Source organism: Amphiura filiformis, chromosome 8, assembly GCF_039555335.1.
Source record: "Amphiura filiformis chromosome 8, Afil_fr2py, whole genome shotgun sequence".
In the NCBI taxonomy this organism is placed as follows: Eukaryota; Metazoa; Echinodermata; class Ophiuroidea; order Amphilepidida; family Amphiuridae; genus Amphiura; species Amphiura filiformis.
This window is the reverse complement of record NC_092635.1, coordinates 16,609,738-16,624,641: the sequence shown is the minus strand read 5'-3', so window position 1 is coordinate 16,624,641 and position 14,904 is coordinate 16,609,738. Positions and strand designations below refer to the sequence as shown.

Sequence of the window (14,904 nt, the reverse complement as noted above, 5' to 3'; positions counted from 1 at the left end):
CATGGTTCCATGATTGTGATGCATGTTGCCACCTTTAAAATGCATGTATACTACATTCAATGTAGACTGAAGAGTGCATTCATGCATTTTATATGCACCCTCAGCAAAATGCAAACAAATATTGAACTATAATGTACATATATGTACATTGGCTCCAAATAAAGGGCCCACAAGTTCCCCCCTTAAAACTTTTTTAGAATACCTTGAGAAGTTTTTTACACAATTAAAAAATTATACAAATTACAACTGGCATTAACACAACTGGAACTGGTCCAATTATCAACACATTCACCTCCAGATCTTAACGTTTCACAAATGTTGGGTTCTTCATGAGCACTGACTATCTGACTGACTGACTGACTTGGCTCTAAGTGTAACCCTAGCAGTTTACTTCTGCTTACCTGCTGTACAGCAAGTGTACTGTCCATTTCCTCAAATGATTGGTCCTCCCATGAGGTAAAGTCCTGCAAAAATAAATAAGCACCATGGTCAAAGCATTTAGAAAATAAATGATAAATGCACCAGCATCCACTACTCAAAATATTAGACATGCCTGTTGACTATCACACAGTAGGGGTTAGTAAAAACAAAAATTCCTATCATTTATTCTCATTCTTAGTCGATTAAATATTATTTCAATAACTGTGAATTATTTTTTTTGCAAAAATTAAGTTATCGTCATAAAAACGCCCCTTATTATAAAATGAACGAAACTTGTTTACAACTTCATGTCTTCTGTATTCCCCACTACGTCTATACAACAGATACATAAGCGCACCTCTACAAGCGTGTTATACATTATCAACACTCGAGATGGAGTGGGGTTGTCTATGGCCTGATAGATGCCACCCAAAATCATGCGATTGTCCAATCAGATGTGTCTACGAACTAGACCACTCCCACTGACTAAGAAAAAAGAAATAAGCCTATAACATCTAGATGCTAATCAAAATACATAGATAGCCAAGTTGTTGTTTTTTGGGGATGTGTTGTTTTTTTTGTTTTTTTTTGCATTAATTAAACATCAAAGTCAGTAAATCACAAAACAACCTGTTTTGTTACATTTTAGTGCACTGAAATTAAATTATAAATGCGTTTTCATAGTTGGGATATATTGCAAATATTACTAATCAATAAGCAGCTGCAAATGCCTTAGACAGGCGAAGTTTGAGGTGATTTTGACTTCAAAATCATGTTTTTTGATGTTTTTTTGTGGTCGCCATATTGATCCAGAAACTATAGCAACCTGGCAAGAGTTTGTCAACAGATGGCTCAGCTGTCAGAAAGTGCTGGACAGCTGCACATAGCTGTACCGTATTCTTTTTTTTTTAAATTAAATTACAGCAAGTAAACTATATGCCTACCAACCAAAGTCAATATATTTACTGCACAACAGCAGTTGCGATTGAGACTTATTGCAGACATCCGCAAACAGAGGACGGTGCTTGTTTGTAGATAGGACAACAGTTTCATGGTGAAAGATGTGTGTGTCCTCAGTTGTAGGTAAACATGCATGCACACAGCTTACATCATGATCCATTCATGTACACACACAGAAAGAATACAAAATAATCGCCAACCTGAAGTGACTTTCTTAAAGGGGCACTTTGTGATCCACAGCCTCATCCCCTCCCAACTTGCTCTAACAAAGTTGAGATTTTTACACCATCAGAAACCGAGGACTACATGTTTGTGTGCATAACATTGCTTGCTGATTTGGTCATATTACAAATATATTTGGGGTTTACAAATAATTATGCATATAAAGGCAATGTCCGAATCAATTGGATAAAAAGCTTCTTTCATGGTCATATCCTAAAATGAGGTTGCAAAAATCACAAAATATCCCATTAACCCTAACCTTACTAAACATCAAAAAACCTCAATTCAGAAAGCGTAGGCACAAGCAGGTATCCCACGTGATGCTATTGCATCATCATGCAAACAGTCATATGGGGACGGAAAGCTTGGCTGGGCAAGCTACTCACTCGTGGCAAGGGAGGCCAGTGCACGGGCGTGGCATCCGAAGGGTCGAGGGTTCAAAACTGCACCCGAGAAAAAAAGTTTTCTCTTCTCCTTCTTTCTTTCTTTCCTTCTTTCCCCCTTGTCAAAAAGCAACTGGGATGTTAGGGTTAAGGAATCGGATAGCAATGTTTGCACAGTATTTTTGTGGGACCTGAGAGCACATCAGACACACCAAATTACATTCTGAACATGAGCAATGTCCTTCTGATATCAAATCATTTAAATTTTTTTTTAATTTGCGATACACAGTATTACAAATTTCATGACAAATTATTAAAAATTTGTATTTTTTACATTTTTGACATTTAACAGTCTTCGAAGTAAACTTTACAAATGTAATGATGTACTTTTAAGTGTATATAGCTGGGAGGAAAAGCTGTCCATCATTTGAAAATTTTGACCTTTCATATTGAATATATATACATTTTTCCCCAATTTTTTAGTTTTTAATAAGTACTTGTAAAATGTTAATGCTGATAAACAAGTTTATCATACCACTAAGGGAAACATCAAAGAACACCGCTAACCTGATATATTTTCGTATCTAGTCAGTGAGTGCGTATTTTAAGCTTTATATCTAGTCAGTGAGAGCGTATTTACATAAGCCCGATACGGCGTGTACGGCGAGGTACTGCGTATAAAGCGATTCAGCGTAAACCGGTAGCGTAAAATGCACGCATAATCTGTATTACACGGAACAGTCATCTATTTTTTTGTAATGTTTTTCCTATTTAGCAGCAATTAAAATGTTTAAAAAACGTTATTATTTCAATATTTAGAATGACTTAGTGGTATAATAAATTCGTTATTAGGTTCAGCGTCGGTATGGTAGTGTCATACTGGGTTCAGCCTTCGGCTTCACCCAGTATGACACTTCACGCACGATAATTTCCCCTACCATACCTCCGCTTCACCTAATAACTAATATTATTAGTCAGCATGAATCACTTGCAAGTGTTTTTGTGGAACTCTAAGGGGTCTATCTCCCTGCAAGAGTCCTGAAGGAGTGCAAGATCACTTAGTGTGCTGTTTGAGCTTTGCTTCTCCAAGGGAGTTTTCCCGAGCCAATGGAAGACTGCATCTGTCATCCCTATCCACAAGAGAGATTCAAAGTCTAATACATCTATGTACCGCCCCATTTCTCTGCTCTGCATCATCAGCAAGGTCATGGAGGCTGTTGTACAGAACCAACTTCAGAAGCACCTCCTTAGAATCCAAATGAAATCAAATACTAGACAGTTTAGATTTAGGCCACACTACAGCACAGCTGACATCCTCACCATTCTGACCCAAGAGTAGTCCAACTCCCTGGACAGAGGCAACAAAGTGTGCCTGGTTAGTTGTGTGGTTACCCTGGACATCAAAGGAGCATTTGACAAGGTCTGGCTACATACTATTATTTGCTCGAAACTCATGGCAAAAGGAGTACAGATCATTCCATCAAAGTTGTCTTATCTGGCCAGTCATCAAGTACTTCTTCCCCATCAACATCAATGCATGAGTGTGAGCGAAGAGGAAGCAAGTAAAGAGCTGAACAGTGAACATCACATCTCTCCATCAGAAGCAGTCAAAAGAGCTACCCGCTCCAGCTTGTCCATGCCTTGCCATGCTATCACACTCACAGTACCAGTTTTTAGAACCATATCTACTGGCAGGACCTTCATCCACACTGCAGTTTACGTTTGGAATAGCTTACCAGATGAAGTAGTCGGAGACATATCTGATGACGGCACACCATCCTTTAGTAGTGTAGTGCATGGGCATCTTATTTCATGTGTCTGATGCTTTACTGTTCTGCTTCATTCTTGTTGTTCCTAAGCTGCTGTGAACCACTGATTGGCCCATGTGATTGTCTTTTATAGTGCCTTTACAGGTACCTATATAAATTCTTGACCTGTGTCACTTCTCTAGCATTTATATAAAACAAATTCTGAAAATAATGATTGAAAAAGTTCTGTGAACTTGAAGTAAGATCAGACTAGTAAATGAAGCAGAACAGAAGTATATCAATTTAGCTATTTATTTGATCTGAAAACCCTCAGAAGGAGGGGGTTATCTTCTTCTTCTTGTTTGAGTCGGTAAATACAACTAGATGTGCATATTATTATCACACCAACTATGTTTTCACTTTCAGCCTTCAGGGTCAAATTTTGGAAGGACAGTTTTGGTGAAAATTACAGGCATTTGTCATAAGCCCACCCCTTATTTGTCAAAACATTCTGGGAACTAGGGTGCACTCTGGTATAAGCCCAGTTGTAATTTTGGCTAAGTTCTTAGATCAAATCAATGCTTTTCTCTCACATTTAAGAACAAATATGTGATGCAAGAAAGCAAAATCAGTCGGAACTTGACAATATTAAATTTTCAATTTCTTATAGGATATAGTAAACAGCATTTACAAAGCTGCATTTTGCAGAAAACCCCAATGAAATTGAACAACCAGTTCCAAAGATATGAGCAATTAAAGAGTTTCCAAAACAGCAGGAAACAAAATCAATATTTCCAAGTTCCGACTGATTTTGCTTGATCGCATCACATATAAAAAATATCAGTTGATATCAAATTAACATTCCATACTTATAATTTTAAAAAACTGACATAGATAATAAAAAATTACTGGTACATCGGGCTTATACAAATGAGGATGATTGTTCTTATTTTTAAGTTCAAGTACTAGCCCCTCCCCGGTTATAAGCCCACCACCATTTTTGAAGTGAAATTGCCCATCTAGGGGGGTGGGCTTATACCCGAGTGGTTACGGTAATGTCAAATGCAGACCTATATGGAGATCTTCCAAAAATAAGCTACAAGATCAGGGAAAGAAGAACCCAGTTTGCTGACCACTGTTCCAGAAGTGAGGAACCCGCATCAAAAATGGTTCATTGGATACCCAAGCAAACAAGCACAGGAGGCGGAAGCCTGGGAGACCTGCTCTGAACTACATTGACATTCTGGAAGATGACACTGGACTGGAGGCAGCAGACTTCAGGGCAGCAATGGAGGACAAAGTTGTGGAAAGCCATTAGCCATCACAGTTCGAGGAACCCACTAAATAAGCAAGTAAGTAAGCAAGTTTACATATGCACAAATGCATGTAACTTTGACTCTGTGCATGTAGAATTTTGCCTGTGCATGCAAAATTTTGTGTTATTCAGGCCATTTTGTGGAGTTGTGCATGTAAATTTTATTTTCTAAATCGACCCCGTATTTTGAATTCTGTTGACGTTTTAATGATCCCTGATTTCCGGTCAATTATTTTATCTACCAAAAAAACGTTGACAACGTAAAGAAATCAGCAAGTTTAAAAAAACCCACCTCGGCTCACTTTTTTAAACTTGGTCCCATTTGTAAAAGGTATTGATTTAAACTTCATCATATTTATATAAATTTAAAACATTTCCAGAAGTGTAGTAGGCTTGTAATCTTGTTGGAAACGCTGTATTCTGTTGAAATAAAATAAAAACACTGATTTGCTGTTGGTATTCAAAATGGGACCAAGTTTCAAAAAGTGAGCCGAGGTGGGTTTTTTAAACTTGCTGATTTCTTTACGTTGTCAACGTTTTTTTGGTAGATTTCTTTTCTTTTTATGAATGTAACCAAGCAGCTCCAAGCTTGGAAAGTCATCAGGTTACAAAAGTGCTCCATAAAAGCGAAAAATAGATGTTTGAAGTTGCTGTTCATGATTTATGACAATAAATAATTAAACAAAACTTTATCAGTCGTTTATTTTTAAAACTTGCTCAAATCACGCGTGACTGAGGCGATACACAATGATCAATATATATTTTGATATACTTTAATTATTCAAGGCAGCGTAAATATGTACAGAAAATGTAAATATGAACAACACACACCCAATGTTGACAATGCCAGAGAGATACGGAGAGTAAGTCCGATTTACTTCCAAGTTGGAACTGGTAAATGCGCATATATTTAAGCCTATACTACGGAAGCGTCTAAATGCCCGACTAGGCAAGATAATCGTGTTTGAATGTTTGTGGTTCTTTATAGCCCTCTTGGGCAATCTACTTAGCTATCCAAATGTCGTGGTTTGTGGTTCTTTGTAGCCCTGCGGGCCAACCTAGTTGGATATGCCTATTAAGCGGCGGTTATCTGCGATCTTTCGTGGTTTGTGGTTTTAATTTCCCTTATCAAGCACTGCCCTCTATCGGGAGCTAATTTATAGTTTAAGCTTGTTGGATATCCATATTTCGTGGTTTGTGGTTCTTCGTAGCCCTGTGGGGCAATCTAGTTGCAAATACAAATTTCGCGGTTTGTGGCTCTTCATTTCGTTTCATTTCGTTTATCGCGGTTTGTGGTCTTAATTTATTGGATATCCATATTTCGCGGTTTGTGGTTCTTTATAATCTATAGGCCTGTGGGCAATCTAGTTGGATATCCAAATTTCGCGGTTTGTGGTTCTTTGTAGCCCTGCGGGCCAACCTAGTTGGATATGCATAGTAAGCGGCGGTTATCTGCGATCTTTCGTGGTTTGTGGTTTTAATTTCCCTTATCAAGCCTGCTCTCTATCGGGAGCTAATTTATAGTTTAAGCTTGTTGGATATCCATATTTCGTGGTTTGTGGTTCTTTGTAGCCCTGTGGGGCAATCTAGTTGCATATCCAAATTTCGCGGTTTGTGGCTCTTCATTTCATTTCATTTCATTTTATCGCGGTTTGTGGTCTTAATTTGTTGGATATCCACATTTCGCGGTTTTTGGTTCTTTGTAGCCATGCGGGGCAATCTAGTTGGATATCCTATTAAGCGGCGGTTGTCGGCGATCTTTCGCGGTTTGTGATTTTAATTTCCCTTATCAAGCCCTCTATCGGCAGTTAATTTATAGTTTAAGCTTGTTGGATATCCAAATTTCGCGGTTTGTGGTTCTTTATAGCCCTGCGAATCAATCTAGTTGGATATCCAAATTTAACGGCAGTTGTTGGCGATCTTTCGCGGTTTGTGGTCTTAATTTGTTGGATATCCATATTTCACGGTTTGTGGTTCTTTAAAATCGTTAAGCCTGCGGGCAATCTTGTTGGATATGCAAATTTCGCGGTTTGTGGTTCTTTGTAGCCCTGCGGGGCAATATCTTTGGATATCCCTATTAAGCGGCGGTTGTCAGCGATCTTTCGCGGTTTGTGATTTTAATCAGTCTGATTTTAATTACCCTTATCAGGCCCTGCCCTCTATCGGGAGCTAATTTATAGTTTAAGCCTGTTGGATATCCATATTTCGTGGTGTGTGGTTCTTTGTAGCCCTGCTGGGCTATCTAGTTGGATATCCAAATGTCGCGGTTTGTGGTTCTTTATAGCCCTGCGGTGAAATCTAGTTGGATATCAATATTCAGCGGCAGTTGTTGGCGATCTTTCGCGGTTTGTGATTTTAATTTGTGACAATTTATAATATTTATTGCAAATATAATTTCAGATTGAACTGTGAACAGAGCCAATGATAAATGTGTTTTAAATAACGAAGATGTCATGATAGTCAGGCATAGGCCTAAATGAGAATAAAAAATCAAACATGTTTGTTTGATGAAAAAAAAATAATATCATAATAGCAATGGATGTTCGAGATGGTGTTATTCTTGATTTATGACAATACATTGGTTAATAAAACATTAAGAAAAAAAGTGGTGGGAAGTTTGAACCTGAGCAAAAATTCATAAATGGATTAGAAGTCCAGGACCTTAACCGCTTCGCCACGGGGCGACCCGTTATAACGGCGTGTGAAAGTGGAGTATTTATTAATATGAATGTATGCTGTGGTCCGGAAAGAATAAAAGAATTGCGAAAAACTTGATTTTTTGGCGAATGGGATCCAGAATTTGTATGTAGGGTATCCAGGAATATACTAGGGTATATTTGAAAGTGAATCTCAAAAGGTAGTGCGACAGTGACAGCCATGTATGGCTGTAGCAGTGACGTAAAGATTGTGGATGATCAGTATGATTAGCTATGATTTTCCACTAATTTTGGCTATGAAATACCGCGTGAAATAAAGCAAGAATGTTTATTTATTATCAAACAATCAGATTGACTGTATGATTGGTGTAACTTTTTGAATTAATGAGTTATTAAAATATTACACTTTGGATAGTAAATACGATTTAGCATGGTTTTAGATATATTTTATGCATAGCGAAAAATATCATAGAACAATAGCGTTTTGTTTCGTGTAAATATAGTCCCGCGGTGCATCTTCTTATTCTTCTTTATCAGTCGTTTTTTTTAAAACTTGCTGGTCATGCTACCGCGTGACTCTAATATGTGTCATGTGTTGATGCTTGTGGGAACCAGCCAAACTTCAGAATAAATAAAAACAGAGATAGCGATGTGACGTGGGACTTGCATAGACTGTACATTGTACAGAGATTCAATTTCGCTAAATTTGACCTTTCTATGCAAGTTTACCAAAGTTAACGGTCTTGACCTAAGGCAATTGCCTTGGGTGCCCCATGCCTCTGCCTTGGTACATGTACCCCTCAAAATGTGTAACTTTGGATGTATTCTTTAGCATGCGATTGCCTTGGTGCCCTAGCAGCCAGGGGTAGCGCTAGGTTTTCAAATAAGGGGTCAAAAACGTCGAATTTTTTGAAACTATGGATCCAAAATAATAGAAATAAGGGGTTCAAATGACCCTTTAGAAATGGTAATTTTGTGCGCCAAAAGTAAAAAGAATGTGCCCATGGCACAAGTTAGCGCTACCCCTGTTACATTGTAGCAGCCCTTAGCAGAATTGCCTGGCTGCCCTCGCAAATGCCAAAATGTGACACGATCAAGGGAAATGAGTCGGTTGTCGGACTTGTCGCTAATATTGATTTTGAGATATTAGCAAAGAAATTGTTAAAATTCTTTTGTTTTATATTGTTTTCAGCGATTGATAAATTGATGTAACTTTGCAAAGAAAAGTTGTATCAACATGGGGTTTTCAGTTTCAGAAAGTAGGTATGCCAGGCAAACACATTTGCTAGTCAGCCAAATTCGCCGACAATGTCAATGCATTTTTACATAGAAATTTAAAACAACTGGCCGAAGAAAGAAACCTACATAAATATGTTTTCTATACTTCACTTGACCCAAATATATGATTTTTATGGTGATAAGTCACTCGCACATGGAATTTTAGAGGATTTTGATAGCAGTTCCATTAAAAAAGCTGCTATCATCATGAGACTAAGATCTAGAAACACCCCCGAAACGCCGTTTTGGGGAATTTTGCTAGCTGAATCTTTTTGACATTGTTTGATGAAAGTCAATCTTTGACAAGATGTAACTTTGCTACGGAAAGTGCTATGAAAAAAAGGTTTTCATTTTTGGCTTTGTTTATTCAAGGGCTTTAATTTGATATATAAAATGATGCAGTTTGATGGCAAATTTGAATTCACCTAGCATACCTACAGAAAGCTCTAAATGTCCTCTTTTAGAAACATGTCAAACTCATTTTCGACCAGGGTCGACATGTGACTCATTCCCTTGATCGTGTCACAAATGAACTTTTTTCCCTGAGAGAGTAAGTTACACCCCTGTCACTAGGACATGATGCTCTCTGTGCAGTGCTACTAGTTCCAGGAACTGTGTAACTCCATGAACAGTAAGCTTATCTTCATTTATCATACAAACCAAACATTATTGGATATATAAAGGCTATATTGCCGATCCATTGATTTATATCTTTTTCTGGTGCACTGTATAGCTGTAGGATAGAAACTAGGATAGAATCGATCGCTACAAATAAATGTCCCACCGCCATGTCCATGCATGCATGCATGACCGCAATGGCTGCACCAGAACCTTGATCTTGATTTAGTACTGGCCAACACTCCTCCTGGAGTCAGACGGTCAGGGAATGTGCATGCGGTGTGCTTGGTTAGTCTTGATGTTGCTCTTTGATGTGGTTGGCTACAGCTTCTTTAAACTGTGGTATGTCTTCTATTTGGGTTATTTGTTCAGGTAAATTGTTCCAGTTAATAATTGTTCGGGGAAAAAATGAAAATTTCAAGCAGTCTTTGCTGGTGGTGATTGTTGTGTAGGCGTTGCAGTGAAGATGCCGTGATTGACGTTGGACGAGCTGTAGTAGTGTTCCAGTTGGCAGGGATAAGTGGCCTAGGCGAGATTGCTGCAGGATGGTTAATCTCATGAGAGGTTCTTCTGTTCTCCAGCGAGTCCCATTCAAGGGTTTTCAACATATTTGTAACTGTTCCTGGGGTGCGAGATGTGTAGTCATTGAAGACAAAGCGAGCAGCTCTTTTCTGTATCATTTCAATCTGGTTTATAGAATCTTTGGTATGGGGATCCCATGCAAAAGGATAATCAATCAATAATGGATCAACAATAATAAATATAGCTTATTGTAATGTTATTCTTAATTTTGTCAAGACATGTGAACAGTGATGCCTGAAGCTGTAGATGGGCTGTTTCACAATCAGGGTACACAAGTGGGTTTCACGAGGGTGCAAAATCAGAGTATCTTAATGTGATTGTTTTAAATGTTAAAGTGGTTTAAATATATCAAATTTTCAAGTTCTAACAATTATTTAGCCACTTAACCACTATTTTTCTTCAAATATTATTTTTTAAATGGCTATATGAAGGAAAATGGCCAAATACTAAAGTTTACAAACAGCATTACAATGATTTGATACTGCCTTTTTCAACTCCAAAGTTGTCTAATATTATTGCTGACAAATATAGCTTTCAAATGATATACAGATTATATATTATGTAAACATCAATTTTTCGCAGAATCATGTTAACTGATGGAAATGGTTCAAATATTGAATTTGACTAAGAGAAGTTACTTGCAAGTTTACCAAAACAAGTAAAATCTACACAAATATGCATTTACATGAAGCAGCATCTTGTCTCATGTCAAATTTGGCGGTCATACTACTTAGCGTTTTTGAGATATGAAGGAAAATGTGTCAAAAAATGTCCCCTCCTTTACATAGTTTTGTTGACTATTTGGAGCATAAAATCAAAATAATAACATTGACCAAGTGGATTTTGCTATTTTTATGTCTGCCTGTATCCAACCCATCTTCCTAGGTTCACTTTTCTTTAGTTCAAACAAAGACAATCCTATTATTTGAATAAAATGCAAAAACCATTGATTGTAAAGGAGGGGACACATTTTTTTTGACAGGTTGAAATCTTAAAATTGGAATTGCAAATTATTTCTCCAAAACTCACACTTAATTATCATCAGCAGTTCCTATTATGAAATTTAACTACTTTTCACCACTCTATCAGTGTGGGAATATTTAAAATTAGACAAAGTCATGATTTTGTATTATCAAGCGTAAAGGAGGGGACATTTTTGGATATGGCAAAAGAAAAAAATCTATAGTGAATTTCAAAAATTGGTTCTTATCCCTACAATGGTTGCACCTTGAGCTATTAAAAATGTAATTTAAAAACATGGTACCTAACTGCAAAAATATATTGCAGAGAGAATAATGCTGTAAAGGAGGGGACATGGTTTTTTTTGACATCACTTGGTAACACTCGTCCCCACTCCGCCACTTGATGTACAATCATGATTTTTGGTACTCTGAATTACAGGATACACATGAAACTTTTCACCAATTCTGCACAATTTGGAAGGGTTTTAAATTGATTTATAGTGCTTCATAAAATCAAATGTAAAGGAGGGACATTATTTTGGAGATTTTGACAAATCTTTATTTGGGTCGCATTTTTTCTGTAATTCAAATATGCAAATGATTTTTATTTCAAAACTTAGGTGCATATAACTACATTTAGAAATGTCACCCAGTAGTAAATTTAGAATTCCTTTACTATATAAATTACAGCTTTCAAAATGTGCTTTTTGAAGATGAAACATCAAAATGTCAAAAAAAGTGAACTTTTCACCATATAATGAAAAAACTAAGGCATTTGTGTGATTTCTTTTATGTGTGATTTTAAGGGGAGTAGACATACTTCATTTATAAATTAAAAGAAATCCTTCAGCTTCTTTCATTAAGCAGCAGGATGCTAAGAATCATGGATTTTGAAATATGTACCCTGATTGTGAAACAGCCCAGATGAGGTAAGCTTCTCATCGCCTGGGCCGGCCCTGATCCAGTGTTTACTACACTGTATGCACCTGAATCTAGTTCACCACGTAAACTTGTATGGCTCAAAATTCGGACCGCTCGCCATTAAGTTTACTGCTTTCTGTGTTTTGAAATTTGTTGACGTTTTAACGATCCCCGATTCCCGGTCGATTATTTTAGAGCTCTGTGTTACGTCACATGCATGACGCTGGTGGGTACCAACCAAACTTCAGAAGAAAATTGATCGCCGATGACGATGTGATATGGGACTTACATAGGATTACACAGAGATATTTCTTGCCAAAATTTGACCATTTCTAGGCAGGTTGGCCCTACTTTGTCTGTGTTATATGAAAAAGGACAGTCTTAAAGGGGCATTTCGTGATCCACAGCCTCATCCCCCCACTTTTCCCAAAAAAAGTTGAGATTTTTACACCACTGGATACCTCTGGCTAAATGTTTATGTACCAAATATTTCTTGCAGATTAATTAGTTTAGCAAAAATATCGCCAAATTTGAATTTCGTTCTGGTGCACCAGAGCGAAATTACAACACATTGTCTATGGAGCAGTGTAATACACATAATCATGCATAACTCGCATAAGCATAAAATCGGAATCAACTGAAATTTTGGAAATAAGCTTTTTCGTGGATATCTACTGAAAAATGTCATAAAAAGAGGATGCTAGGATCACGAAATCCTCCTTTAAGTAAGTAGGTATGCTAGGTGAATTCAAATTTGCCATCAAACTGCATCATTGTATATATCAAATCAAAGCCCTTGAGTAAACAAAGCCAAAACTGAAAACCATTTTTTCATAGCACTTTCCGTAGCAAAGTTACATCTTGTCAAAGATTGACTTTCATCAAAAAGTTTCAGCTAGCAAAATTCCCCAAAAGCGGCATTTCGGGGTGTTTCTAGATCTTAGTCTCATTATGATAGCAGCTTTTTTAATGGAACTGCTATCCAAATCCTCTAAAATTCCATGTGCGAGTGACTTATCACCATAAAAAATCATATATTTGGGTCAAGTGAAGTATAGAAAACATATTTTATGTACGTTTCCTTCTTCGGCCAGTTGTTTTAAATTTCTATGTAAATATGCATTGACATTGTCGGCGAATTTGTCTGACTAGCAAATGTGTTAACTAAGGTTTGCCTAGTCACGATTATCGCACTTTCAGTTTCCCGCGCGTTTGAACGGGAATTGGATTGCGTACTTTTTCGATGTCTAGTGAGCAAATTTTTTCAATATTTTGAGAAAATGATGTCAAATTTTCTATTCTGTATTGTTTGGTAATAATGTCTTTTGCCAATAGTATGTTTAAAATTGTAATTTTGTGTTTTTGATCATAAAGATCGGATATTTTCGTTCGATTCAATTCTGAACCCTTCATGCAAGGGTGCCGATTTCGACAGAACTTTGACGATAATTTTGCCTTTTTGGACACTAAAATGCTTTCGATCCTTAATTTTGTTTCAACCGAGTCTTAAATTAGCAAGCACAATAAGGTTGGTACCACTTTTATATCATGATATACATTGATAAAATTTTAAAGATTTTTTTTTTTTTTCTAACCGGAGCAAATCGTTAAGTGTGTATTTCCCATTGACATCCAAAATGGGAAATACGAGTCTGATGGACATAGGAACGGCGTCCATGAGACTCAGCGAGTCTAGGTTTGCCTGGGTTAAGTAAGTAAAAGTGCAACGCTTTTGATGTTTTGATGTTTTCGGGGAGACTGGGTCTGACTGGGAGGGATCAGAACAAAAAAATGATGGAGCCTATTCTTGACTGTGTAATATTCCTTCAACCAGTTGCCGTGCGGTAACAGTCTCATACGATGGACAGATAGTATCAGTTTGTGAATGAGGACATCGTATAAGTTCCTTGTACTACCTGAATCCCAATTCCTGATGTGTACTGTCATGTGTAATTTCAAGGGGATGTAGGAAATTGATGCGAATTTAGTGCCCGCGTCGAGTGTCCAATGTCACTTTGACTTTGACTTTGACAGTTTATTGAATCAATAATACACGCCTATTGGGGATCAAGTTATAACGGTGTTATTTCTACGCATAAAATTATCTTTGAATAACCTGTACATACCTCTGTTTTGGTACCAGGACGAATTCTACGAAGAATAACCACAGGAATATCTTCGTCCGCCATGTTGATCAACATTACTCACCATGAGTCATCACAAGAGGGCGTAAAAATAAATTTTCCCTGGGTCAGGGGGGAGGGGCAGGGGCTAAATCACAATCCAGGGAAATACTAGTACTAGTAAGCGACCGTTCACAAACACTTGGGGCCTGCAAAAGAAAAAAATCATCGTGAACATTTTTCGCCCCCTCCCCTTTGCAGACCTCAAAAATTTCAGCCCCCCCTTTTTGACATGAAAATTATGGGTCAACCCCATAGAAAAGCATTAAACTCAATTTTCCCAAGAAAATTTGTGGTCATTTCTTTCGGGCCCCCCTTTATAGGAGGGTCAAAACTTTTCAGGGCCCCCCTTTTTGCATCAGCCCCCCCAACCCGGGGGTACCACCCCTTCGCAGACCTCAACAATTTCAGCCCCCCTTTTTAATTAGGCCTATGGGTCAACCCCATAGAAAAGCATTAAACTCAATTTTCCCAAGAAAATTTGTGGTCATTTCTTTCAGGGCCCCCCCTTTATAGGAGGGTCAAAACTTTTCAGGGCCCCCTTTTTGCATCAGGCCCCCCCAACCCCGGGGGGTACTCAACTTTGATTTTGGTACGGACGTGCCGCTGAGAATTTGAAAGTGGACCCATAAATAATTTTTCAAGAAATTTGGAC

The 14,904-nt window shown here is 37.7% G+C and overlaps 1 protein-coding gene across 1 annotated transcript in view; it reads right to left on the bottom strand.

Moving 5' to 3' along the window:
• LOC140158707 (MOB-like protein phocein) overlaps positions 1-14,286 on the bottom strand; it is a 68,187-nt gene extending 53,901 nt beyond the window's left edge. The window contains 2 exon segments of the mRNA XM_072181893.1: positions 402-464; positions 14,193-14,286. Coding sequence (XP_072037994.1) covers positions 402-464; positions 14,193-14,267 — 138 coding nt within the window. The 5' untranslated portion in view covers positions 14,268-14,286.
• Positions 14,287-14,904: the final 618 nt, after the last annotated feature.